A 25,786-nucleotide genomic window follows, 5' to 3' on the forward strand; every position below is an offset into this window, starting at 1 on the left:
AAAAAAAAAATTTAAAGGAACAGCGCCAGAGCAGCGTGCCTTGACATCAGCAGCAAAAACAAGCAACAGGGACAACGGTCAGGCAGTCCCTCAAGCTGAGGCGCCCCAGCCATACACTGTGTATGCAGTAACCTCGGAGTTACTGACTCCTCTTACACAATGTTCTGTAAGAGATGAGAATACCAACTTCTCGAATAAGAAATTACACCAACTCTATACATAAATGGAGACAAACTTCTGAATCAGAGTTAATGGTATGATATCTAATATATGTAAATGTCAATCTAGAAATTTACAGATGAGCAGGCCAGTTAGCTCAGGACACACACTCCAGTTGCCCAGAATGTGCTGTCCCAATCGTCAACTCTATCTTCATGCTGACACTGTCGGTTTAGAAAATTAAGTGAGACATTTCCATGCTGGCAAGTGTGAAGAATGTCGTAAACGTACACGAACTAGAGCCCTTGTAAAGGAAATTAATTATATAAATTTTAAGACTATGTCTCTGATTCCAAGGAATCCTGGGCCTGGGTACTTGGATAAATGCTATCTTACTAATCATTCTGTACTTTAAAAAAGCTTTCAGGGCTTCCCTGGTGACGCAGTGGTTGAGAATCTGCCTGCCAATGCAGGGGACACGGGTTCGAGCCCTGGTCTGGGAAGATCCCACATGCCGCGGAGCAACTGGGCCCGTGGGCCACAATTACTGAGCCTGCGTGTCTGGAGCCTGTGCTCCGCAACACGAGAGGCCGCGATAGTGAGAGGCCCGTGCACCGCGATGAAGAGTGGGCCCCGCTTGCCTCAACTAGAGAAAGCCCTCGCACAGAAACGAAGACCCAACACAGCCATAAATAAATAAATTAATTAATTTAAAAAAAAAAAGCTTTCAATTGCAAACCATCACAGCAAAGAAAAAGTTTCATCTTTACAAATAGTAAAATATTTTTTTATCATCATGATAATTGTAAAACTTTTAAGATTCAGAGAAAATTGTGTATAGACACTCAATGAGAAAACTAACACTAAAAAAAAATTGTGTTGCCTCTACCAAGAAATGTACTAATATTTTAGAGATAATCAGACAGTAGGTATCTGTTCTCAGCATGAGTCTCTTTTTAAAAGAGACTAATAAAACTGAAGACTTAAATAAGGTCCACAGCACCATAGCATAACACCAAAATGTCCAGGATACAAGCAAAAATCACTCATTACACCAAAAACCAAAAAACCTCAACTTGAATGAGAAAAGAGAATCAAGAGATGGTAACATCAAAATGATGCAGATGTTGCAATTATCTGACAAGGGTTTTAAAACATTCATCATAAAAATGTTTCAACGGGCAATACAAACATGTTGAAGCATATGCAAAAAAATAGAAAGACTCAGCAAAGAAACAGCTAATATAAATTAGTATCAACTGGAAATTTTGAAACAAGAAAAAAAAAATAGCAGAGACTTAAAAACTGAATGGACAGGTTCAGCAGCAGAATGAAGGAGACAGAGGAAAAATCAATGAACCTGAAGACAGAACGACAGAAATCACCCAATCTGAACAGAAAACAGACTTAAAGCAAATGAACAGAACTCAGGACCATATGGGACTAAAAGAAAAGATCTCACAAGGTGTCACTAGAGTATCAGAAGAAGAGAAAAAAGAAGGTCCCAAACATAAGTATTCAAACAAATAAAGGCTGAAAAAGTCTATTTGACAAAAGATTCAAGAAACTAAGTGAAACAGTATAAACTCAAAGAAATCTATGCTAAGGCCCATAATAATCAAACTACTGAAAACTAAAGACAAAGTTTGAAAGTAGTGAGAAATGATGATATCTTACCTACAAAGGAAAAATCATTCCAATGACATCAGATTTCTCATCAAGAATCATGCAGGCCAAAAAGAAGTGACATAACATTTTTCAAGTGCTCAACCCCAAACTGTATATCTGGTGAAAATATCCTTTAGGAATGAAGGGGAAATAAGACATCCTCAGATGAAGTAAAACTAAAAGATTTGTTTCCAGCAGACCTACCCTCAAAGTATAGCTAAGGAATTCTTAAAACAGAATGGAAACAATAAAAGAATTTTGGTACATCAGGAAATAAAAGAACAACAGAAATAGCAAAAATATGGGTCAGTATAATAGATCATCCATCTCCTCCTGAGTTTTCTAAATTATGTTTGAGAGATGAAGCAAAAATTATAACACTGTCTGATGTGCAATTCTAATTGTATGTAAGGGAAATATTTAAGTACTTTTACATATGTAAAACTTACATGTAATTTTACAAGACACAAGCATACCTCAGAGTTATTGTGGGTTTGGTTCCAGACCACTGCAATAAAGCAAATATGGCAATAAAGTGAGTCACATGAATTTTTGGTCTTCTGGTGCCTATAAAAGTTATGTTTACAATGTACTGTAGTCTATTAAGTGTGCAACAGCATTATGTGTAAAAAAAAAAAAATACGTGCCTTAATTGAAAAATACTTTATTACTTAAAAATGCTAACCATTATCTAACAATGCAGGGTTGCCACAAACCTTCAATTTGTAAAAAACACAATAATGCAAAGCACAATAAAACAAGGTATGCCCATAATTACATTACCAACAGGGGAGAATAAAAGGATGTAAGGTAAGGATTATACACTTTACTCAAATTGATAAAATATCAACACAAGTATACTGTGATGAGTTATGTATGTATAATATCTAGAACTGCTAAACAGTATTTATACAAAGAGAAGATCCAACATAAAACACCATAAGTAAATCAAAATGGAATTCTAAAAAGTGTTCAAAGTAACCCGCAAGAAAGCAGGAAAAAGAAAACAAGAGAAACAAAAAACACAGAAAACAAAAAGTAAAATGGCAGATGTAAGCACTAACTAACCATCACTACAATGAATGTAAATGTTCTAAATACATCAACTCTAAGACACAGATCAGCAGAGTGGATAAAAAATATAAACCAACCATATACACACTAAAAGAAACTCACTTTAAATATAAGTAGGTTGAACGTAAAAGGATGGAAAATTATACACCAGGCCAACATAAATCAAAAGAAAGCAGAAGTGGCTATATTAATGTCAGTTAAAGTAAACTTCAGAGCAATAAAATTACTAGAGACAGACAGGGAAATTACGTAAGGATAAAAGTGTCAGTCCATCAAGAACACAAAGCAATCCCAAACGCGAATGCACCGAACAATAGACCTGCAAAATATGTGAAGCAAAAATTGATAAAACTAAAAGGAGAAATATACAAGTCCATGATTACACTCAAGAGACTTCAACTATCCACCCTCAACAACCCATACAACAACTAGACAGTAAACCAGCAAGGAGAGAAGAACTCAACACCATTAACTAACGAGATCTAATCACATTTCAGAACATTTCACCCAACAACAGCACCATACACTTTCTTTTCAAGAGCCCCAGGAATTCTTACCGATGCAGACCACATCCTCGGTCACAAACTGCACCAAATTTAGAATAATTGAAATCACACAAAGTGTGTTCTTTGATCACAAAGGAAGCACACGAGGTATTAGTAACAGGAAGATAAATTTTCCAAACACACTTCTAAATAATCCATGGGTCAGAGAGGATGTCTCAGAGAAAATCAAAATACCAGAATTTGTTGGACACAGATAAGTCAGGACCAAGAGGGAAATTTACAGCACTAAACATTTACACGAAAAAAGAAGTCTCTAATCAATAATCCAAGCTCTCACCTTAAGAAATGAAAAGAGAAAAATAAACCTAATGTAAGCAAAGGAAGGAAAAAATAAAGAGCAGAAATTAATGAAGTTGAAAAAAAGAAAATGATACAAAAAATAAGTAAAATAAAAATGGATCTTTGAAAAGATCAAACCTCTAGCAAGAATGACCAACAAATAGAAGTGAAGGCACAAACCACCAACACCTGAACGAAACAACATCAAAAGGGAAATACAGGACTACTACAAACAACTCTACACACATAAATACGGCAACTTACCTGAAACAAACCAATTGGTCATGGGGCACAAACTATGAAAACTCACCAAATATGAAATAGATCATTTGAATAGCTCAATAACTATTAAAGAAACTGAATTTTAAATTAAAACCCCCGAAAAAGAAATCTCCACGTCCAGATGGTTTCACTGGAAAATAGCAAACATTTAAAGAAGTAACACCAACTTTACACAATGTCTTCCAGAAAGTAAAACAGAAGGGAACATTTCCCTATGCATCTCACCGGGCCAGAAAGTAAAAGAGAAGGGAACGTTTTCCTACTCATCTCGTGGGGCCAGGTAACAGGGGTAAAACCTGACCATCACTGCCACTCTATTCATGGAATTTAAAGTCTAACGAGAAGAGAAGCAGTTATAGTCAAGTGCAATCTGTGGTATGCGGGGAAACAGAGCCCTACAGGAGCCTGGCAGGAGCATGCCATTTTATCCTGGCTGGGGTTGAGATCAAGGAAGCCTTTAGAAGTAGTCATTTCAGATGCTGACAAAGTCAGGAATAACGCCACTGAAATAATGGAGATGTGTAAATGCCAGAAGAAACAGCTAGAAGAGTCCAAAGTAACTGCCTGTGGGATGAGAGGCTGGGATAAGGGAGAATGAAGAAGAGGGGTAGAGAGCCACAGTATCTTATCATAAGCCTTTTACCACCAATTAACTTTTTAAGCTATACGTAAATGTTACCATGATAAAATACAACCAAAGCCAAACTTCACAAAATAATGTAGAAGCACAACTTCCAGCCACAATCCATTTCTCCCTGCTCCCCTCTCCTAAGTACAACTATAAACCTTGGAAATAAAGCAAGAGCCAACCACAGGAGAGCTCTGGAAGGCAGGAAGAAGGCAGCAGTGAGAGGAAGAGAGCTGGGCTGATCTGGGATGCAGAACTGGAGGAACACAGTGGCAGGACGTCTTACATGTCCCCACTGGACAAAAGGAAGGACACAGGCCCAGCACTGCCTAACTCCCAACCTAGCAAGAAAAGGCAGCCCAGGAAGGCCATTACTCCCCTGGCAGAACAAGAGTCCACCACCACCAGCAAGATAAGATTGACAAGTAGCCATGGGAATTGGCATCCTTTCCCACGGGCCTGAGACTCCCCTATCCCACCCAGGGACACGAGGGCATCCAGGTGGCACCAGTTAGGGCCCTGCCACAACAAGAGGTTAGAGGCCTCAGGAAGCCCCCGTGTCCCCATGAGCCTGAGGCACCCCTCTCTCAGCGGGGTGGGGGGCGGCCAGCAGCACCAACAAGTGCAACCCCACGACTGAAGCAGCCAGCTCAGGAAATGGCTTCTCTCCATGGCCTCTCCTCTTCCCCAAGATCCCAGAGCAGCCAGGGGCACCAGCAAAAAGGATTTGGGCACAGAAAGCCTCCTGGCCACAGTGGTGCTGAGTCTCCTCTCCTACCAAGACGCACCAGGGAAGTCAGTGGGCACGTATGGAGAGGGTACGTCCACAGCCACTGCCCAGCCAACACAGCCTCGCCATCCACATGGGATGACACCACCACCTCTCACCAAAAGACACTGGGCCTAGGGAAATCCCTTCTTTTCCTCAGCAGCATAAGCAGAGACAAGTAAGAGCTCCAGTAGCACCACATAAACCAAGCACACCAAAAATCACAACCCTGAGAATTAAACTGTCATTGGAACCATAGCCAACAAAGGCAGGCCAGGACCTATGTGCTAAATCTAAACAGGGTGATCATCTGCTAAAATAAGAGATATAAATACGGCCCACATTCTCCTAATATAATAGACGAAATATCCAGGAAACAATCAAAAACCATTCATCATACAAAACACTGACAGTGTGAATTAGAAAAGACAATCAAGTGACACCAAAACTAAGATTAACTCAGATACTGGAATTATGTACCAAGCATTTCAAGCACCGAACATAAATATGCTTCAACAATCAATTTCAAATTCTCTTGAAACAAAGAGAAATTATAAAACTTAAAAATACAATAGTAGAAACAAAACTTCACTGGATGGGATCTACAGTAGAGTGAAAATGACAGAGGACAGAATTAGGGAACTTGAGAACAAGTAAATAGAATTTACACAGCCTGAACAACACAGAGAAAAGAAACTGGGGAAGAAAAGAGCCTAAAGGAATTACGTAAAACTAACAAAAGATCCAGCATTTGTATCACTGGAGTCCGGAAAGAACAGGAGAAAGGGGTGGAAATGAAAGAGGACTTGAAGAAATAATGGCTAAAAACTCCCTAAATTTGGGGAAACAAAATACAACAGACTCAAGAAGCTCAGTGACTACCAAACTAGTTAAACCCAAAGAAATCATACCAACATACATCAAAACGTGAAAGCAGCCAGACATAAATGATGCGTTACCTATGGGGAACACCAATTTGAATGACAGTGGACTTCTAATCAGAAACTATGAAGGCTGGAAGGAAGTGGAACAATAGTTTCCAAGTACAAAGAAAAGAAGTGTCAACCAGGAATTCTATACCCAATAAAACTACCTTTCAGGAATAAAAGAGAAATAAAGACATTCTAAGATGAAATCTCAAGACGGGCTATAGGAAGGTCTTGAAATAGAAAGGAAATAAAAAAAGAGAGAATCCTGGAACATCAGGAAGGAAGAACAAAAAGAGCAAAAATATGGGTAAATACAATAACCTATCCTTATCATCACAAGTTTTATAAACCATATTTGATGATTTAAACAAAAAGTATAACACCATCTGATACTCAGGACATGATATTTAAATTGCAGGGGGGAGAAGGAAGGTAAAGGAACCAAAATGAGGTTTCCACATAGTAAAATACTGATACCAATACACTACGGTGGTAAGTCACACACATATACTGTAATACCCAGAGCAAACACTACAAAAACTATACAAAGACCTACACCAAAAAACACTGTAGCGATATCAAAAGAGCGTTCAAGTAAAAGGAAAGTAAGAAGAGAAACAGAAGAATGAGAATCCGAAGAAACACAAAACAGATTAATAAAGTGGCACACTTAAACTCTAATGTATCAGGGACTTCCTTGCTTCCTTGGTGGTCCAGTGGTTAAGACTTTGCCTTCCAATGCAGGGGGTACGGCCTCGATCTCTGGTCAGGAGCCAAGATCCGACATGCCTCAGGGCCGAAAAACCAAAACATAAAACAGAAGCAATATTGTAACAAATTCAGTAAAGACTTTAAAAATGGTCCACATCAAAAAAAAAAAAAAATCTTAATAAAAAACTCTAATGTATCAATAATTACCTGAAATGTAATGGCCTAAATATACCAATCAAAAGACAGAGATTGACGGATTGAATAATGGAGAAACATGATCCAACAGAAACTCACTTCAACAACTTACATAGGTTGAATGCTAACACCATGCGAACATTTATCCACAAAAAGCAGGTGTGGCTACACCAGTCCACTAAAGTAGACGCCAGAGTAAAAAAAAAATTGCCAGAGACAAAAAGAGAAGTATTTCCTGACAATAAAATAAGTTTCCACCCTGAAGACACAGAGATCCTAAATGTATATTTACCAAATGACTGAGCCTTAACATATATAAGGCAAAAACTCACAGATGCGAACTTTGATGGAAACCTATTGTGAAATAGGTGGCACGTTTTCAAATAATATCTCCTAAAATCAACCACTTAGAAGATTACCTAAGCAATTACTCTTCCAGGTAATATCAGGGAAGAAAGAAAACGATACTTCTCCACTTCAGGGCCAAACACTAAAAATGGGCACCTTACTAGCTTCTCCTGTAACCCTCAACAATTCTATGAGGAAAAATACTGCCCCCCACCTCTGTAAAAAAGACGAAATTAGGGCTTACGGTTACCTAAGATCAAACAGCTAGCTAATACGGAAATGAACCAAGATTCAATTCAGCTCTGTAACAGCATAATATGTACTCTTTTGACTACATGTTACAGCCTCTCAAATTGCCCAAACCAAAAACTATTCTAAAATTGGAATCCTGAAGCAACTGGCTATTGAAACCTGTACTTTTTCCCTCTATGTACTAAAGGCTGATTGCTTCTACAATTGCTTAGGAATAAAATTTTAACAACTCTGAAAGGCATTATCGCCCCTTCCTAAGAGTTTCTTTTTCTAACCACTCTATCATTTATAAGTGTAGTATTCTTCCCTTTGGGTAAGAAATAAGTTACGAATTAAAACCAACTAGGGTATGAGACTTCCATTTTAAATCAAAGGTCTGCACTGTTTAATTCTACCACTTACTAACTGTTAACAATTTAACCTTTCTGAATCTCCGTTTCCCATTCTTAAGAGCAAAAATTCTTGTCAACACAAAGTACTTTGTATGTACACGTTCAAGTAAAACGTGCACTTAGTAAACAAACTGAAATGTCTTCACTTGCTGTTTACACTTGTGGAAGTGATTCCCGACAAGGTTTGTATTTCTAAAACTAACTGGAAGTTGTATCTGCCATCTTCGCGATTTCTCCGGTGACACAGTACGGGTCTCGGAAACTAACAACTGCGTGATCGGTGCCGTGGGACCTGCGGTGCCCGTGCTACTTGAGGGAGCAGCCCCCCGAACCCGAGGCTCTTCCTCCTCTGCGCTCAGCCCGGCGCCGGCGCGCACCAGGGTCGTGGCTGCGCCCGGGCCCCTCCCGGAGCGTGGACGCCCTCCCCGGCTCAGGCGCACCCGCGGGGCTCCGGAGCCGGCCGCCCTGGGCGGACCCCACCGGGCCGGGCGGGGAGGGGCGCCTGGGCGGAAGGGTGGGGCGGCACCGCCGTTACCTGCTGGGCCGCTCGGCCCCCGGCCCGGGCCCCGCCACGCTGAAGTAGGCCGCGCGTTTGCAGTTGGGCGCCGCGGCCGCCGCGCTGCGCACCGGGCACAGAGGGATCTGTTCCGCCATGTTCTGGCCGCCACCTTCCCGCCCCTCCCGGATCCCCCTCTGTTCGCCGCCTTTCCCCGCCCTCTCCTCTCAGCTCCGACCCCGCTGAGGCTCCGCCCGCGCGCCCTGCCCCTTCACCGTGCGTCGAGGCCTGATGGCGTCACCACGTGTCGGGGCCCGATGACAACACCGTCAGCGACGGTGCGGTGCGGGAGGCGGAGACACCCGAGGCCCCGCCCCCCGCGCGTCGGGGACCGGTGACGTTACCTGCGGCGAGGGTGAGAGTGGGACGCGGTGGCGTTCGGAGGCCCGGCTCCCCGCGCGTCGGCCACCGGTGACGTCACCGCGCGGCGAGGGAAAGAGCGGCGGCCGCGTAGTACCGCGCAGGGCGGGGTGCGTGCGCGCATGCGCCGCTGGCCGGACTGTGCTGAGCGTGCATGAGCCTCAGCGCTTTCTAGTAAGAAGTGCGGCGGGTGTTGGTCCGCCGGTGTGCCCCCGCCCGTGGGGACTTCCCTGAGAGCCAGGTGCAGGGCACCGAGGGCCTTGCCGCACACCCCTGGGACCCCAGCGCACCGGAGCCCGGCCCACCTCCTTAGCGCAGTGCGCAACCTGGACGCCGCGCGGGGCCGACCCGCCTTCCCTCCTCCGTCCGGCGGCGCCCCTGCACACCCGGTCCCTGCAGGTTCCCCCTGTGGTGAATGAAGCTGGTGGCCAGTGCCTGTTGCCACAATAGCATGTGGGTCTTGAGTGTCCAGCTAGATCACCACTCTCAACAACTGACAACCCTGAAGGATATACTTTATCGTCCTATAGGCTGTTAGCCAGTTTTGTGTATAACCCAGCAGTCTTACCCTAACATTCCTATGTTAAATCGCCTCTAAATACCTCGGTCCTGCAATACTCTTTGAGCTGATCTCAATATCTGACTCACTGTATCTTCCCTCTTAATAAGTTGAATAAAATTTTTGGCCCATCTTTATTATGTATCTGCACGAGAGTTGTTTTACCTCTCGAAAATTATACTTTAGCAAAATGACAAATTTTCAAATATTGAAGAAGAGCTTCCTTATGTATTTTTAAAAACGGATGACTGGATATCGAATCATGGAATTTAAATGCCATTTGATACATTTGAAAGAGTGATGTCACAGTTCTGTTTTTTAAATGTAAATACTTACTAAATGCCAAAAATGCATCAGTTGTAACTATTTACACTTATAATGAAAACTTTGAACTATCAGTACAAAATGTGTGAAGGAATACATACTTCTACAAAATTCTAGGGAGTCAATGAGCAAAAAAGTTCAAAGACTGCTATCATAATGCACAGTTTTTTTTAAAAAACTTCCATAAAATAAGAATCTTGTAAAAAATCCGCCTTTAAATATATCTTTTATAGGCCAATTTTAGCATTTATGATTTCTTCCTGATACTTTCTTTGCTTTGCTCTCATGGAACTCTCCCTCTAGAGAAATGCATTCTTTCTCTGTACAGGTAGGGGATGGAAGATGGGAAGTTAAACAAAAATAATCTTCACTCCCACCCCCTCTAACATATACCTGGATTCGGAAGATCCCAACGTGGACCAAAACACAAGATTTCCAACATCATGTTTCATTCCTTGAATAGAAATATATTTTAAAGGGGAAAGATTAAGTGCCCTCCAGATTTATGATGCCTTGATTTCTTATAAAGGAGAAAAATGTAACTCCAACAGAATAAGGTTTTTATTCAATTCACCACACAATGCTCTCACATTAATTATAGCTAGTTCATAATTTAGAACGAATAGATTTTTGTGCAGTCATTTATTCTAGCTTCTCATATTCTGAAGGAAGAATTTAAGTCAACCACAAAAATGTGTGTGTGAGCATGTGTGCGTGCATGTGTGTGAGTGGGTGCATGTATACATGGCATTTATTTGGCACCTGAAACTTCAGCCATACCCTAGAAAACCGATAACTTGAAAAAGAACTCCTGGCTGTTTAGGATCCAGCTGAAGTACATTTAGATCAATGTATTTAGACGGTTCATAGTTTCCTTTAAACTACTCATTCAATTACTGCTTTGTAATGAACCATAGATGTTTCAACTATTCTATCAAAATGGGAAAAAATGCAATTAATAGCTTCTCATGGAGAGTTTCAAAGGGTTAGCTAAAGAATAAATAAACTGGAAACAAGCTTTACTCTTTGGAGTCTCGTTACAGTTGGTTGGGATTTGGAATCAATAAGGCTGTTCTGTATCAACAGCTCTGTAGCTGACAAGGTCTTTCTACCTTTCATTTTAATGCTTGAGAATCTTTCTAGGCACAATACCATAGTCTCAATAATGATAAGAAGTGGAACAACCCAATAAAAAAAAAGGCAGAAGATCTAAATAGACATTTCTCCAAAGAAGACATACAGATGGCCAAAAGTCACATGGAAAGATGCTCAAAATTGCTAATTATTAGAGAAATGCAAATCAAACCTACAATGAGATACCACCTCACAGGGGTCAGAATGGCCGTCATTAAAAAGTCTACAAAAAACAAATGCTGAAGAGGGTGTGGAGAAAAGGGAACCCTCCTATACTGTTGGTGGGAATGTAATTGTTCAGCCAATATGGAGAACGGTATGGAGGTTCCTTAAAAAACTAAAAATAGAGCTACCGTATGATCCTGCAATCACACTCCTGGGCATATATCTGGAGAAGACCATAATTTGGAAAGATATATGCACCCCAATGTTCATTACAGCATTATTTACAATAGCCAAGACATGGAAGCAACCTAAATGTCCACTGACAGATGAATGGATAAAGATGTGGTGTGTATATATATATATATATATATATATATATATATATATATATATACACACACAATAGAATATTACTCAGCCATAAAAAGGAACAAAATAGTGCCATTCGCAGCAACATGGATGGACCTAGAGATTATCATACTAAGTGAAGTAAGCCAGACAAACATCATATGATATCGCTTATATGTGGAATCTAAAAAAAAAGAAAAAAAAGATACAAATGAATTTATTTCCAAAACAGAAAGAGAGTCACAGACATGGAAAACAAACTTATGATCACCAAAGGGGAAAGGGGGGGGGGGAGAGATAAATTAGGAGGTTGGGATTAACATATACATACTACTATACTGTATATAAAATAGGTAACCAACAAGGACCTACTGTATAGCACAGGGGACTATACTCAATATACATAAAACTGTACTGCTGGGCTGTACACCTGAAACTAACACGATATTGTAAATCAACTATACTTCAGTAACAGATAATAATAATAATGACAGAAGTGGAAAGTCTAAAAGTGGCTCTAGAAGAAGTTTATTCTTTTGTTGAAGTTTCATTTTTGTCTCTACCACTTCAGGCAGGTGAAGCTAATCACTTCAAAATTCTTAAAATGAAATTGTTCATATTGAGCATATTTATTGCAAACTGCGGAAGCCCACAAGATACTGTATAGGATGTTCTCAATGATGTAAAATTCTCTTGAAAATTCAGAAGAGAGGGTATAATACCAAGTACCACCATATTATAATTTTATGTTCAGAAAATTCTGTATGGAGAATTCTGTATATAACACTTTATATACAGAATATATACATGGAATAATATATATGATTTGTATAAAATATCTTATTTTGGAAAAATGGAAATCAGTCTGCTCATTTTGTAAAAATAGTGCTTCCATTAAGAGTATCATATAAAATGAAATTACTGTATATTTATATATACACACATATCTGTGGAGGAAGAGATTAAAGTGTATGTACCTTCCAGATTTTTCTTAGACTAATGGGAGAAGAAAAGGCTGGTAGTGGATTTTGTAACTCTACCTTATAGCAGAGGGGCTACAGTAGATATTGCCAGGTCTTTCCATTTGTGCGAGATTTGGAGGAAGAAATGGCCTGCCTCTCACCACTGAAGTAAAGGAAACCCAAGCTCTACCTGCCCCTGGCTGCCAGGGCTTCTAACCTCAGCTCAGCCTTTGGGTTTAGGGCCAACTGGAGGTGTTCATAAAGGCACGTGTCCGAGGGTGGTGGTGCTAGGTAGGACCCTGCAGTGTTTGCCTTCGCCTGGTGTATCACACTTAGCACCAACCCTCAAGGAGGCCGTTCCACATTGTTGCAAATGGCAGGCTTTCCTTCTTTTTGAAGGTTGAGTTAGACCATCTTTTCTTTATCCATTCACCATCGATGGACACTTAGGAGCCCCTGCCCCGGCCGCATCATACCGCACCGTTAGTAACTCCCAGCCCCAAACAGAAAACAAGCAACAAACCAAGACATCAGACACGCGGCAGGGGCGGAGTGTGGGCACCTTCCTCTCCCTGCAAGCTCACAACTCCCGCCCCGTCCAGCACAGGACGACTCACCCCTGACCACCTCCTCTGACTGACAAACGCAGGGACCTAAACGCTCCCAGGGCGGGGGGCGGCGTCCTTACCTTGTCCGCGTGACCTTGGGGCATTTGGTGACGTACCCCATCTCCCAGGAGCCCGGGAAAGTGTCAGACAGAAGAGGGTTCCTTCGGGGTATTTGTGCCCTGTGTTGTCAGCAGGCACCTCTCCAGGCCCAGAGTCAACGGATGAGGCGAGGCCAGCGGCGCGGGGATCTTGTGTCCACGGGGCTGGGGGGTGGCGGGGGGCAAGCAGGAATGGGAGGTCTTTGTCTTTGCCTTTGCTGCCCCGGATTGGGCTGCACATCACAAGAGGGCTTAGTTATGTTAATAATGGCAATTCGGGAGATGCAGATTCAGGGTAACCCCGAGAGTGTTTCAAGGAAGAGGAAGAGTCATGGGCTTGTGAAAGACAAAAAGCCACGAGGTTGTTACCAGCTGCCTGGAGAGAATTGTGCCTGACCCTGACTTGACTCGGGAAATATTTGGCCTTAAGGAATCACAAGTTGTTTTAGGATAGGGGGTCTGATAAGTACACCCCGTTTCCGGCAGGGGTTCTGGATGACTTCATCAGGTCAACAGGTCAGATCCCCTCGGCTGGGACATGCACAAGTCACCCTCCATGACCTCCCAGTTCCTTTCTAGACACTCTCTGAGCGACACCAACTCTGCTTTGATTTTCCTTTCACCTGAGTCCCTTTTTATTTTAAATCTTGTTGCAAATGATGTGTATATCTGCTCATTTAGCCAATGACCTCTCTATGTGATTCTAATAAAACTTTATTATATAAAACAGTAACCGGCCCCCGGCCTGTGGTTCCAGGAAGTCGTAGGGGACAGGAGGGAGACAGAGGCTGAGCCACCGTCGCGCACACCGTGCGCCGCGTGGGAAGCCCCCGCTGGGTGAGTCCTGCTCGTCTGGTTTCTACTGAGGCCAAAAACACACAACATAAAACCTACCACCTTGTCGGGTTTTACGCGCACAGCACAGCGGGGTTAGGCCAGCGCGTTGCCCCGTGGGATCCCTGCAAGCGCTCACCTTGCGAAGCTAAATCCTCACACCCTCCCCACGGCCCCCGGCGGGCGGTCAGGTCCCCAAGGTTCAGGGTCCCCGTCTGGAAAACAGGCTGAAGGTTCGATGAAGAGATGCACTGTGGACGCTCGCCGGACCGGGCCTGGCCTGGGAGTGGTAAGTGCAGGCGTCCAGATGCCCGAGCCAGCCCCTCCTCCAGGCCCGTCTCGGCTCACCTCCCGCAGCTGGCCGGGCAGGGGCGCTGTCCGCAGGACCAGGTGACGGGAGCGGCTTGGGGTGCACCACGGCTGACACGCCCCGTCCACGTCCCCAGCGGCCCGCTGGTGTCCCGACGTGGGCCCTTTTTCCTAGGACGAGGCTCCCCGCCTGGCCCTGGGCTGGTGGGTGGCAATCCCCCCCGCAGCGGCCACTACCCCCCTGCCCCGCCCTGGTCATCTCCTGCTTGTCACCAGCTACACCATGGGCGTCTCGGTCACGGCCCCTGCACCACTGGGCTCTCAACAGACTCTGTGGAATGAACGGCCCTCCCACTTCATTATGAGCTGTTGTACCCAACACACTGTAGACACCTGACGTCGCCTTCATAACCCAAGGCCGCCTGTGTTTTCCAGCCATGGTCGCGGGAAGGCGAGCGCGTCCCCGCCCCTTCTGCGAGACTCCAGCGTGTGAGGGCTGCTGTGAAGATCTTGAGGGTGTCTGGAAGGCTGCCTTTCTCACCCCGCCCAGCCGACCTCTGCCTCAGCTGCACCTCCGATTCCACAACTGACACCACACGTCTGAGGCCAGGGGCGATGAGCAGTGCTGCATCCGGCGTCTGCAAGCTCAGAACTTACCGCGAACCTCCTTCACGAGGGCCTGTTCTCGCATCCTGCACTCGCCGAACACGCAGGAGAGGGGAAGCAGCAATTATTGACAATCACTTTATTAGGTATAATCTGCATCTATGTCTGGAAGGATGGAGCGATGCTCCCGGGAGCCGTGCATCAAGCACGGGTGCTTCCCCAAGACCCGCTCCCTCCACTCCGAGCCCAGCAGGGTCCCCTTCTTCCTGGAAGCACAGGTACAATTTGTCACCACACAAATGACACTGTTCTTGCTGTTGACATTCTTTGATCAGATAAATGACCTGTAATTACTACGCTGAAGGCAGTTTCCATGAAAATTTCATATTGTGAGCATCTTAGTGTAAGTTGAGACAGAAAGGGTTGGAAGTCTTGACGATGGACAGAAACGTGGGTCCTGCTGACACGTGTCTACGACTGTTTTCTAGAATAAAAGCAGAAGCTTTGGTGCCCAGTGACCTATGTCCCTGTTCAGGGTGCCCTGTGCCCCGCTTGGCCGCCATCCCGTGGGCCGGAACGGCCCCTGTGGACCCAAATGCAGGCGCACTTGCTCTGCACCCTTGCAGGACAGAGCAAGGACCGGGCAGGGCAGGAGCCACTTCTAGGTGTTACTCTGGCAGCGTTTAGAACTTAATCATAAGAAGCTTTATAAAACGTGCTACCAGTATCACAAATCACCTCTGAAAGCCATATACTCAATGAGAAAAAAAGCACAAAATTAGAAGAAAGACCCAAAAAAGCACTCGTGAGTGCTTTCCTTAAAAAAAGTTTGAAAAGAAGGACAACTTCCTTCCCTCACAAGAATAGCACACATTCCTTGTGGAGGCCGAATGATGAAGTGGTCAAGGGCATGGACTTGGGGGGCTTCACCCCACCCACTCCCCCCTCCTCCCCCAACTCGGCCCCTGTGTCCTGAGCACACTGACCTTCCTGAGCCTGGGCTCCTCATCTGTCTGATAGGAAGTCAGCACCTTCCCCACCAAAGCTTCATGAGAAGTTCATGGGATCATGTATTTTAAGCATTTGGCCTAGTCCTGGTACAAAGTCAGTAATTTTAAGGTGGGGCTCTTATTCTCTTTCTGTATTTGTCAAAAAGCAAAATTGCCCCCCTCACCCAAAAACTATCATTGGAAAACGTAGCAGTGGCCTGATGTGTAGTTATTTAGGATGTTATTTAGAGCAGGGAAATGAGGGAGGTCAAGGCTGAGTCTGCCTTTGCCCAGCCATCCGCAGGTGGGAACCACGGGAAACTGGACTGACGAAGAGGACTGATGAGTGGGTGGTGGGCATGTGACCTCCTGGATGGGACACCAGGGCAGGAGGGTCTCCGTGATCCGCAGGGTGAGAGAGACACTCAGGTACACATGTCACAGTTTGTCACATCACCACCTGCTCTTGTTTCACTTGCCCACAACAATTTGGATTCAACAGGCTTCAAAATGTTTTCTTTAAAAAAAAAACAAAAAACAACTTTTTCCAAATTGGACGATTGACAAGTTAGTATACTTTCTATGCAGCTGAGTCCAGATGTGGGTTGATTGATTTAGAGACAGAATAGCGGTATGAGTAGTCATGGAAACACATTACCAAGGAAATTAACTATTGTTGTAATATGATAACTTTCCACGTGGACGATAAATCGATTGTGTGTCAGACTACCTTTGTGCGGAATTTCTGCTCTGAATGTCTACTGTGAGAACAGAGAACATACGGAATAATCAGTGGTAATCGTTGCCTTCGTTGATATATTAGAAGGATGCAGTCAGTCTAGAAGAGAGAGATGATAACAAAATACATACAAAATAAAGACTGCTAATTAAAATTAACCTCTTGGGAAAATTGTAAGCTGGTCAGAACATGTGATTTTCTTGATTTTTTTTCCCCCAAGATTGGTTAAGATTTCTTGGACTCCATGCGTAAAAGAGACAGACTGTCCTGGAAGTGAGACCAATGCAGTAAGTTCCCCGTGGGGCTGCCCTTTCGTAGATGCAGGGTCACCATGTGGCGGAAAACGGGACCTTCAAGTGTGCATATGGCGTGTGCGCGTGCAGACCTTGAAAGACGATGTGGGCCAGCCCTCAGCAAGTGAGCGGTGCTCGACTGCAGAAATCCCGACTGGGGTTCTAACACACTCAGTGGACGAGGCGACCGGGAGCGTCGCCCAGGAAGCAATGGGAACTTCCTCTCTCCTCAGGTCCAGGCATCTTGACAGCTTTACTGGGTTCTCTTCCATTGCTTGTCGTTTGGAGGAGCGATCTAAGTTGCGGTATAACAAGTTCTTATTATGGGTAGAGAGCTATTAAAATCACAATAAAAAAATAATCTTTCTTAGACCACATGTTGTATGATTCCATTTGCATGAAATGTCCAGAATTAGCAAATCTATGGAGACAGCAAGTAGGTTAGTGGTCCCTGGGGCGGGGGTGTGGGTAGGGTGAGGGGCAGAATTGCTAATGCGCATGGGGTTTCTTTTGGAGGTGAAGAAAATCTTCCAAAATTAGATCCTGGTGATGCCTGCATGGCTCTGTGAATATATTAAAACCACTGAACTGTACACTTTAAATGGGTGTGCTCTTTGGTATGTAATTTATACCTCAATAAAGATGCAAAGCCAGTCTTCGTCCATCTGACATCTGCAGGGCTCTGATGGCCTTATTTACCCCAGCATCCAGTCAACGAGCTTGGTATCTGGTCTGATCTCTGTGACGGTTTGCTTGTTTACAGCTGAGCAAGTTTATTTGGGACAAAACTAAGTGTTCATATTAATTGTGTCCAAGAACGCACAGATGCATTACCATTCTCCTCTATGGCAGAATGCAAAGATGTTTACTGGCTTTCATTTTTTAAAACTGAAAGGTCTGCTGTGTCGCTTTGAGATATTTCAGGACAGAAAACGTGACCTTTGCTTGTTCCAGATGTGAGCGATTCCGGGATACTAATGTGAATCAGGAAGAGGCTGGCTTGCCGTGCAACGTTCTGCTTTATCGTGCCAAACAGCACGTCGTCGAGCTGCCCCCCTTTCTGCCTTTAGCCGGCCGACCGCAGATGCTCTCAGCTGGACCTGGGGAATCTGCTGTTGTGTCGCAGCCGTGCTGTGACGGAGACAAAGCTCCACGTGGGGACCCCGAGTGGGTGCAGGCGAGCTGGCCGTGCCGGGGCCCAGGCGGTGACAGGCCGAGCTGTGGTGGCCGTCCACGCCGTGCCCACCTGGGGCCTGTGTGCTCACGTCAGCCTCCCATGATGGGGGTCTTCCTGAGAGAAAGGTTGGGCCCGCCTCTTGGGTTTTCAGTCCTTCCTTTGTGCTCAAGATGGGTCTGGAAGGAGTTCCTGTTGGGCCCACAAGCCCCTTCAAACCCTACAGGCTTGTCCTCCTTTCCCTCCTGCCCTCTTGGGCTGGACCCCTCTGTCCAAGGGAACGCACGGCAGCCCCCAGGGCGAGCTGAGCTTGCGGCCCTGGATACCACCCTCCCTGCAGCCCACCCCGCCCGGCCCTGACTCCAGATCCCTTTGGGACATTTGCATCCCTGGCGCCTGCAGGATGGTGCGGTCACCTCTGCTCCACCCTGCTTGCTCGCCTCAACCCCGCCTTGATTTCTGCCCCGCCACAAGCTTCACACTCCGAGACGAAGGAGCAGAACAGGGCCTGACAGCGAGCCGAAGGGACAGCAGTAGGGGACCAGGGTGGAAGGCGGCTGGGGGTGGCCCCGGCAGGGCCTCTGTGGCCGCTGGGAGGACTCCAGGCCTCGCTCCGGGGATGAGCAGGGGGTGGAGGGCTTGGAACACGGGGCTTTGTACTCCCGGCTGTGTTTGTAAAGGATTGTTCTGACTGCCGTAAGGCTGTCCTAATCTGCATGTATTTAGAAGGCAGGGGGGTGACCAGAGGGATGCCGTCTGTGGTGCTTTGAGGATGACCGGGAAAACGTGGAGCCGTATCGAAGATAAAGAAGTCTGGAGAGAGAGAGAGAGAGACCACCGTTTGGGTGAAATTCCCAAGGAACTGCCCCCGTGGGAAGACAGTCTGAAGCACACAGGGCAGCGCAGGCCCGGCGCCCAGCCCAGGCTCACCCTTCACGTGCAAACACACCGGTAGCACAGACATGCCTGAACTCCCCGGCGGAACCCTGCGGTCAGGCTCTGACTGTTCATGTTTAGAATATATTTTAAAATCATGAAAAATCCAAGAAGCGCTTGAACTCCATTCATTGTCATTGAAAAGGTACATAGTTGAGACACTTTTTGGCTTTTTTCATGAACTGCTTTCTTGAAAACCGAGTCTCTGGGTTTCCACGTAGAGGCTAGCGCTCCTCAGACGGGCTCCCCACGCCCCCCTCCAGCCTTTCCACCGCCCAGCTCTCCCCCCTTCCCCACCCCCACCCCCCGCCCCCATCAGCGGCCGGCCGCTGGCCTGCCGTCCAGAGAGATCCTTACGTAAACTGTTTTACATTATAAGCGTCAATCACGAACAATTCATCCACAGACTCGATCGTGCCCGTGAACTGCGTCAGGCCCCGTTCTAGGCCCGGGACAGAGTCAGCAGCTGCAGGGGGGAGCGTGAGGGGCGAGGCCGGAAAAGCTCCTGGCCCTCCCGCGGTCCTCGTGCTTCCCGGCTCTGCTGAAATCGCCTCAAGTTGCCCCTCAAACGCCAGCACCATCCATAATATCCCGTGCTGTGAACAGAATGTCTGTGTCCCCCGAAAATGCGCACCTTGAAGCCTAACCTCCAAGGGGATGCTGTTAGAGGCGGGGCCTTTGGGAGACGCTCGGGTCATGAGGGTGGAATCCCCGCCCCAATGGGACTTGTGCCCTCGTAAGAGACCCCATAGCGCTCCCTTGACCCCCCGCCATGTGAGGACACTGCGAGAAGACGCCGCCTGTGAGCCAAGACGCGGGTCCTCCCCTCCGCAGACGCCGGGTCTGCAGGGCCCACATCTTGCACTTCCAGCCCCCGGCGCTGTGAGAACCCGGCGTCTCTGTTGATGGACCCCCAGCTGTAGATTCTGTTTCGGCAGCCGCGCTGCCCGGGGCACCTTGGGGGACCCTCTCAGTTAGACAGCTCTTCCCCTCTGAACTCCCATAGCACCTGTGGGGCTTCCCTCGTCCATAACACAGTGGAATCTGTATTTTGCTGTTTGTACAGTTGGCTTATTCATTCCGTGCAGAAAGAAACTATATCTTATCTGTTTCCTCTAGTGACCAGCATAGTCTCACCCAGCCTAAGTGGCTGATAAATATTTGTTGTGGACGTTGTGAAGCGTTTATCTCCCTTCCCCCTGATTGTGGGCAGCACCGACGGTCGGCATAGAGCAGAACACTGCTCTCTGTGTTCTGTTTGTACTGCTATTGTTTACATGAATGCTAACTTTTTTCCCATTAAGTTCCTAGGTTAGTTTTTATTGATAATATGTTTTCCTGTATGATATGTGGAGTATTTCTGATTTTAATAGTCAAATAGAATAAACCAAATGCTGAAACCCTCTTTCCTTTGGGGTTTTCAGACGTCTAGACTTACCAAGTTGTTATAACTGAGAGTTTTCAGATGTGCTTGATACACTTGTGAAAATCAGAACAGGTCTCAGAATTAACATCCCAGGGCCCAGGCCCCGGGAGTGGTCGGCCCGGCGACACCGCGGCCGGACGGCCAGCAGGAGCACAGCCTATCTGGAAAGACTTCACAGATCCCTTCAGAGACGCGTTCCAGTGTCCAGCCACGCTCGATGCCAGGGACGTCTTACGTTTAAACAGAGCCCTCCGTCCAACGAGTGTCTTGGGCTCCCATTAGGATGGAGAACAGCCAGAGGGTGGATGTCCCTCACTGATCTGCAAACACTCCCTCCCGTCCCTCCCCCTCCCACCCCCGCTGACCTCTCCTCTCTAGAAGCAGCTCCAGAAACTTTAACTTTTCCAACAACTTTGTTTTGTGAAAGCGCACTCCACAGATGTTTATTATTATTTTCACATTTGTTATTTTTTATTAATAACTCTCCACTCTTCCTACTGAAAATTTTTGGCAAAAATTTTTGACTGTGGAAACTTAACACCCATCAGAGAATAGGACAAATTTATTTTCAGATGTATTTTAAGGCGTGGTGATGCCTTTATTAAATGCTAGGAGCGAATATAGCTTATCGTCCAAGAGTTGATGTTTGGGAAGAAGCCATCTGGGTTTTAATCTCTTCTCTCCCCCTTACCTGCTTGTGAACTTGAGCAAGTTTTAAACTCCGAGTATCAACTTCCTTACTCGAAGGGTGGGAATAATAATAATAGTACCAACTTCAAAAGATTTGTGTGAGAATGAAGTATGAGAATGCGTACAAAGCACTTAGCACGGGGCTGGACCCACGTGTGATTACACCTCTGAATCCTCTCTTAGCACCACCTGCCCTTCGTTTCTTGGCTCAGATGTTTGTAGGCCAAGTATCTGCCCCAAGGAGAGCTTGCAGGACAGGACATCAGACTGGCACCGTCATCGCTGGACGACGCTGCTTCCCCAAGACCCTAGAATTACAGTGTCACCCACTGTCATTGGAGAACCTCTCCTCTCTCCTCTTTATAGAAAGTTGCTAGAACATTCCATTACTTAGAGTTCACTAATGCTCCTCACTCTGAAAGGAGGGAAGCAGAGCTCCCTCCCTAAAAAAAAAAGTCTCAAAATAAAAAATCCTTATTAAAGAATATTAATACTCATGAATTAAGAAAAACAAAAGGAGAAATTGGCTGGAATAAATTCAGATCACCCTTTGATTCTGTCCACTGAGACGTGTAAATGACAGCGCCATTAAACAGAGGTGGCATGGACCAGAATAGAGGCTCTGACCCCCATCCAGGTGAGCTTTGCCCCGTCGGCCGCCAGCCTCCTATGGATGCTCACCTGGTCTCAGTCAAAACCTGGATAATTGTGGAGTACGGATTGGCACCCAAATGATCTTTCAGCGTAATACAGAAACATAACATCATGTGTTAATAGCACTTTCCTTCCCAAGAGAAAAGAAATGATGGTGTGAAAATATCTAGATACACAAAATAAAACTCCCAGGAAACTACTGGGAAAGTTGGTTTAATAGCTTTTGTTGCAAGAGACCATATTGTTTCGAAACGACTGCCCATATAATTAAAATGCAAGACATGTACATTATAACGTGTGTTTGCAAGTATCGACTCAAATACCTGTGGCCAGAACAACTATCATCATTAAATATATTTATGGTTGAAAGGTTGAAAAAAAACCACCTATGGACATAGATGCAGTTTCCTTTTCGATATCTGAGCTCCAGTATTTCGTCCTTAAAGAGTAGGAACACTAGGATATTCGAGGAAACCTAGCAGACCGCCACACTCTTGTTTTGTTTTGTTTACTCTCTGGCCCGCCCCGTGGGAGCCACACAGGCATGTTCTCAGTCTCCCTGGGACAGTCACCTCGTCATGGAAACCTGCGAACAATGACCTTCACGGCGATCGCAGAACCACAGGGTCCCCTGTACCACGAAGATCCCACAGAAACTATCAGCATCGGTACAGCCAGCCAGTGGCCCACGTTTCCAAAACTAGAGTCATCCAGCAAGATACAAAACTCCAGGGCCGGGCTTCCCTGGTGGCGCAGTGGTTGGGAGTCTGCTTGCCAATGCAGGGGACACGGGTTCGAGCCCTGGTCTGGGAAGATCCCACATGCCGCGGAGCAACTAGACCCGTGAGCCACAATTCCTGAGCCTGCGCGTCTGGAGCCTGTGCTCCGTAACAAGAGAGGCCGCGATGGTGAGAGGCCCGCGCACCACAATGAAGAGTGGCCCCCGCTCGCTGCAACTAGAGAAAGCCCTCGCACAGAAACGAAGACCCAACACAGCCAAAAATAAATAAATAAATAAAAGAGAGTATGCCACCATGTTCTCATTAAAAAAAAAAAAAAAAAAAAAAGTCCAGGGCCACCACGATACCTTGCTGTCTTTTTCTTTTTTTTAACATCCTTATTGGAGTATAATTGCTTTACACTGGTGTGTTAGTTTCTGCTGTATAACAAAGTGAATCAGCTATACATATACATATATCCCCATATCCCCTCCCTCTAGCGTCTCCCTCCCACCCTCCCTATCCCACCCCTCTAGGTGGTCACAAAGCACCGAGCTGATCTCCCTGTGCTCTGCAGCTGCTGCTGTCTGTATGCATAGATGGAATATATGTACGTCGAGAAAGACTGGGAAGAGATACACGAAAATGTTAGCAAAACACATCAGCAGTAGTGGGGTTTGCGGTGGATTTCACATTTCAAATATATTTACTTATATTTGCCATGTTTTCTACAATGAACCGGAATAACAGAGAAATTGGAAGGAAAAAAACTTTTAAAAGAGAAATTTCATTGCAGAGAGATTTTTCTTCTAAATTTCATTGTTAAGAATAAAATGGAAAATGCAGGAACCCTTGGAGGAAATGTACTTACTGTAAAGAGACCACAGAGTGAGGAGGAAGAGGGTCCTCTCCGGTGGAGGAAGGGGACGCGGGGGGCGGGGGCACAGACCCTCACCCACCAAGTGTTTCGGGACAGAGCGGAGATACAGGTTCACAGAAAACGGTGTTTGCCTGAGACAGAAATGTGGGCCTTTGTCAAACCTGTGGCCAAGATGGAATTTGGACCACGTGGAAACACGGATTTGTCCTCTGTCCACTCATCCTGTTTCACGTGGTTCCCTCCACAGAATTAAATGTGTGACGGTTAATAATCAAGTAACGATGAGACCAGGGTCTGGTAACCTTGCTCACGTTGACCTGATGAAAATACGAGTGTTGGCCTTGTGCTAGGATGTCAGTGACAACCGTTCAGAAATATAAAAGGTGCGTGCGTCAGCATCCTGGCGACTCAGGCATCTGCCGATTCACAGGGGAATCTGGGGTCAGTGAAGCGAGGATTACTTCCGTGTCCTTAAGTCCCTAGAGGCTTCCGTGTGAGTAGCAGAGGAACTCACCCTCTTATGCAGCTCATTTTGTAGCTCCTTAAAATAAGTTTTTAATAACTAAGTGGAGGTGTGAAGTGAGGGGGGCACTGATCAACTGTCACTGAAATGACAAGCTTTTGCCCAAGACCCTAGTGGCCCGGCAAGGGGCTGGCTGGCAACATCTATGTATCTGCATTTGCTCCTCGCGTTTGCTCCCAGACCAGCACCGTCAGAAGAGGGGCGCTCGGGGACCCCCTTCTCTCCCACAGCCCACCCGGGACCCCGCTCCCCGACGTGGAGGTCAGCGTCGGGACCAGAGAAACTCCTGGCCATGCAGCTCATCTTTCTCAATTGTTCTAAGTCCCGGTTTGCTTCTTCAGGGGTCCTTACTAGCAGGTGATGGACCTGCAGGGTCAGAAAGAAAGAACACGAGAGAGAGTCAAGAGGTATGATTTTGATAGAAAAGCTGGATTATATCAAAATTAAAAACTTCTGTGCTACAAAGGACACTATCAAGGAAGGACTGCCCTCTCCCCGTGGTGTTTTGAGGGCGTTTCCTTGTGCAGCTTTTCCAGTGATCGTTCTGGGTATCACTTCATACGCAGGTAACCACCGCAGCCCACGGCAGCCTTTCACCGGCTCAGTCGGAGAGTAGAGCCCTTACCTCTGCCCCTAACATCCGCCGGGGCAGCCGTGGGGAATCCAGCTCCCGTGGTCACCGCTGACACGTGGGAGGGTCCGTAACAGTCTGGCGCCTCGCGGGCGCTGCAGGTGGGTGGGCGCCAGGCCCTGACCCTGTGAGGGTGCTCGTTTCTGGCTGGGAAGGACCCCCACTGCGCATGCTCTGAGGCCACCCTGGGGTGCTGTGACAGCCTCGAGACTGTGGGCATCCGGGTCCCCACTTGCCCTTTGCTGGCATGGTTGGGGGGCTGGAGTACGGGGGTCTAAACGTTGTCCTGCCAGGTGCCCCTTCCTGGTCCTCGTCTGGAGGGAACAGCTCCTTGGGGGACTTTTAGTCTCTGCCCGTTGGTGTTTCTGGGTGGTGGACAATTTAGCCCTGAGTCTGGGGAAACCTAAGGCAGCCAGCACCTCGCTGCCTCTCCAAGCTGAGGCCCCAGCCCCTCTACCTTCTTCGCCCTTTCAGTCTCCCCTGTTTGCTTTACGTGTAACGTCCATGGTTTTTGTTGTCCTTTGCAAGAGGGAAAAGGAAAAGCATGTCTACTCCTCCTCCCAGAAACACAAGTGCAATTATGTGTTCTAATGTCCTCTCACCTGTAGCTTGACGTTTTTGTCTCTTTCATCTTCTGATTCATGCAAATTCTTGATTTTGACCAATTTTTAAAGTCATTTTTATGTTCTGTTTTGAAAAATCTCTTAGGCCATAAAGATATTTTATCTTATGTAATTTTCTAGAAGCTTTATTATTTTACTTTTCACGTTTAGGTCTATAATTCACCTGGAATTGTTTTGTTTGGTTTGGTTTGGTTTGGTGTGGGGTTGCAGAGGTCAAGTTTCATATGGGTGTACACATGACCCCCCGGTCTTTACTAAAAAGGACATCCTTCCTGCTGTTCCGCACTGCCACTCTGTCATACAGCGAGCGTCCACCTACACTTACCTGGACGTGTCTGGACTTTCTGTTCTACTGTCTGAGACCACACTGTGTGGTCAGCCAAGCTTTGTAACA

General features: G+C 46.0%; 1 protein-coding gene across 7 annotated transcripts in view; it reads right to left on the bottom strand.

Moving 5' to 3' along the window:
- ATP9B (ATPase phospholipid transporting 9B (putative)) overlaps positions 1 to 9,199 on the bottom strand; it is a 231,072-nt gene extending 221,873 nt beyond the window's left edge. For 5 of the 7 annotated variants that reach the window (XM_057526448.1, XM_057526449.1, XM_057526454.1 and 2 more), the window contains exon 1: positions 8,788 to 8,973. In XM_057526448.1, coding sequence (XP_057382431.1) covers positions 8,788 to 8,906 — 119 coding nt within the window. In that variant the 5' untranslated portion in view covers positions 8,907 to 8,973. Of the gene's footprint in view, positions 1 to 8,787; positions 8,974 to 9,152 lie in introns of those variants that run through there. The other 2 variants (XM_057526452.1, XM_057526450.1) reach the window with 2 other exon arrangements.
- Between the last annotated feature and the right edge of the window lie 16,587 nt (positions 9,200 to 25,786).

The sequence above is a fragment of the Balaenoptera acutorostrata genome, chromosome 13 (assembly GCF_949987535.1).
Source record: "Balaenoptera acutorostrata chromosome 13, mBalAcu1.1, whole genome shotgun sequence".
NCBI classification, from domain to species: Eukaryota; Metazoa; Chordata; class Mammalia; order Artiodactyla; family Balaenopteridae; genus Balaenoptera; species Balaenoptera acutorostrata.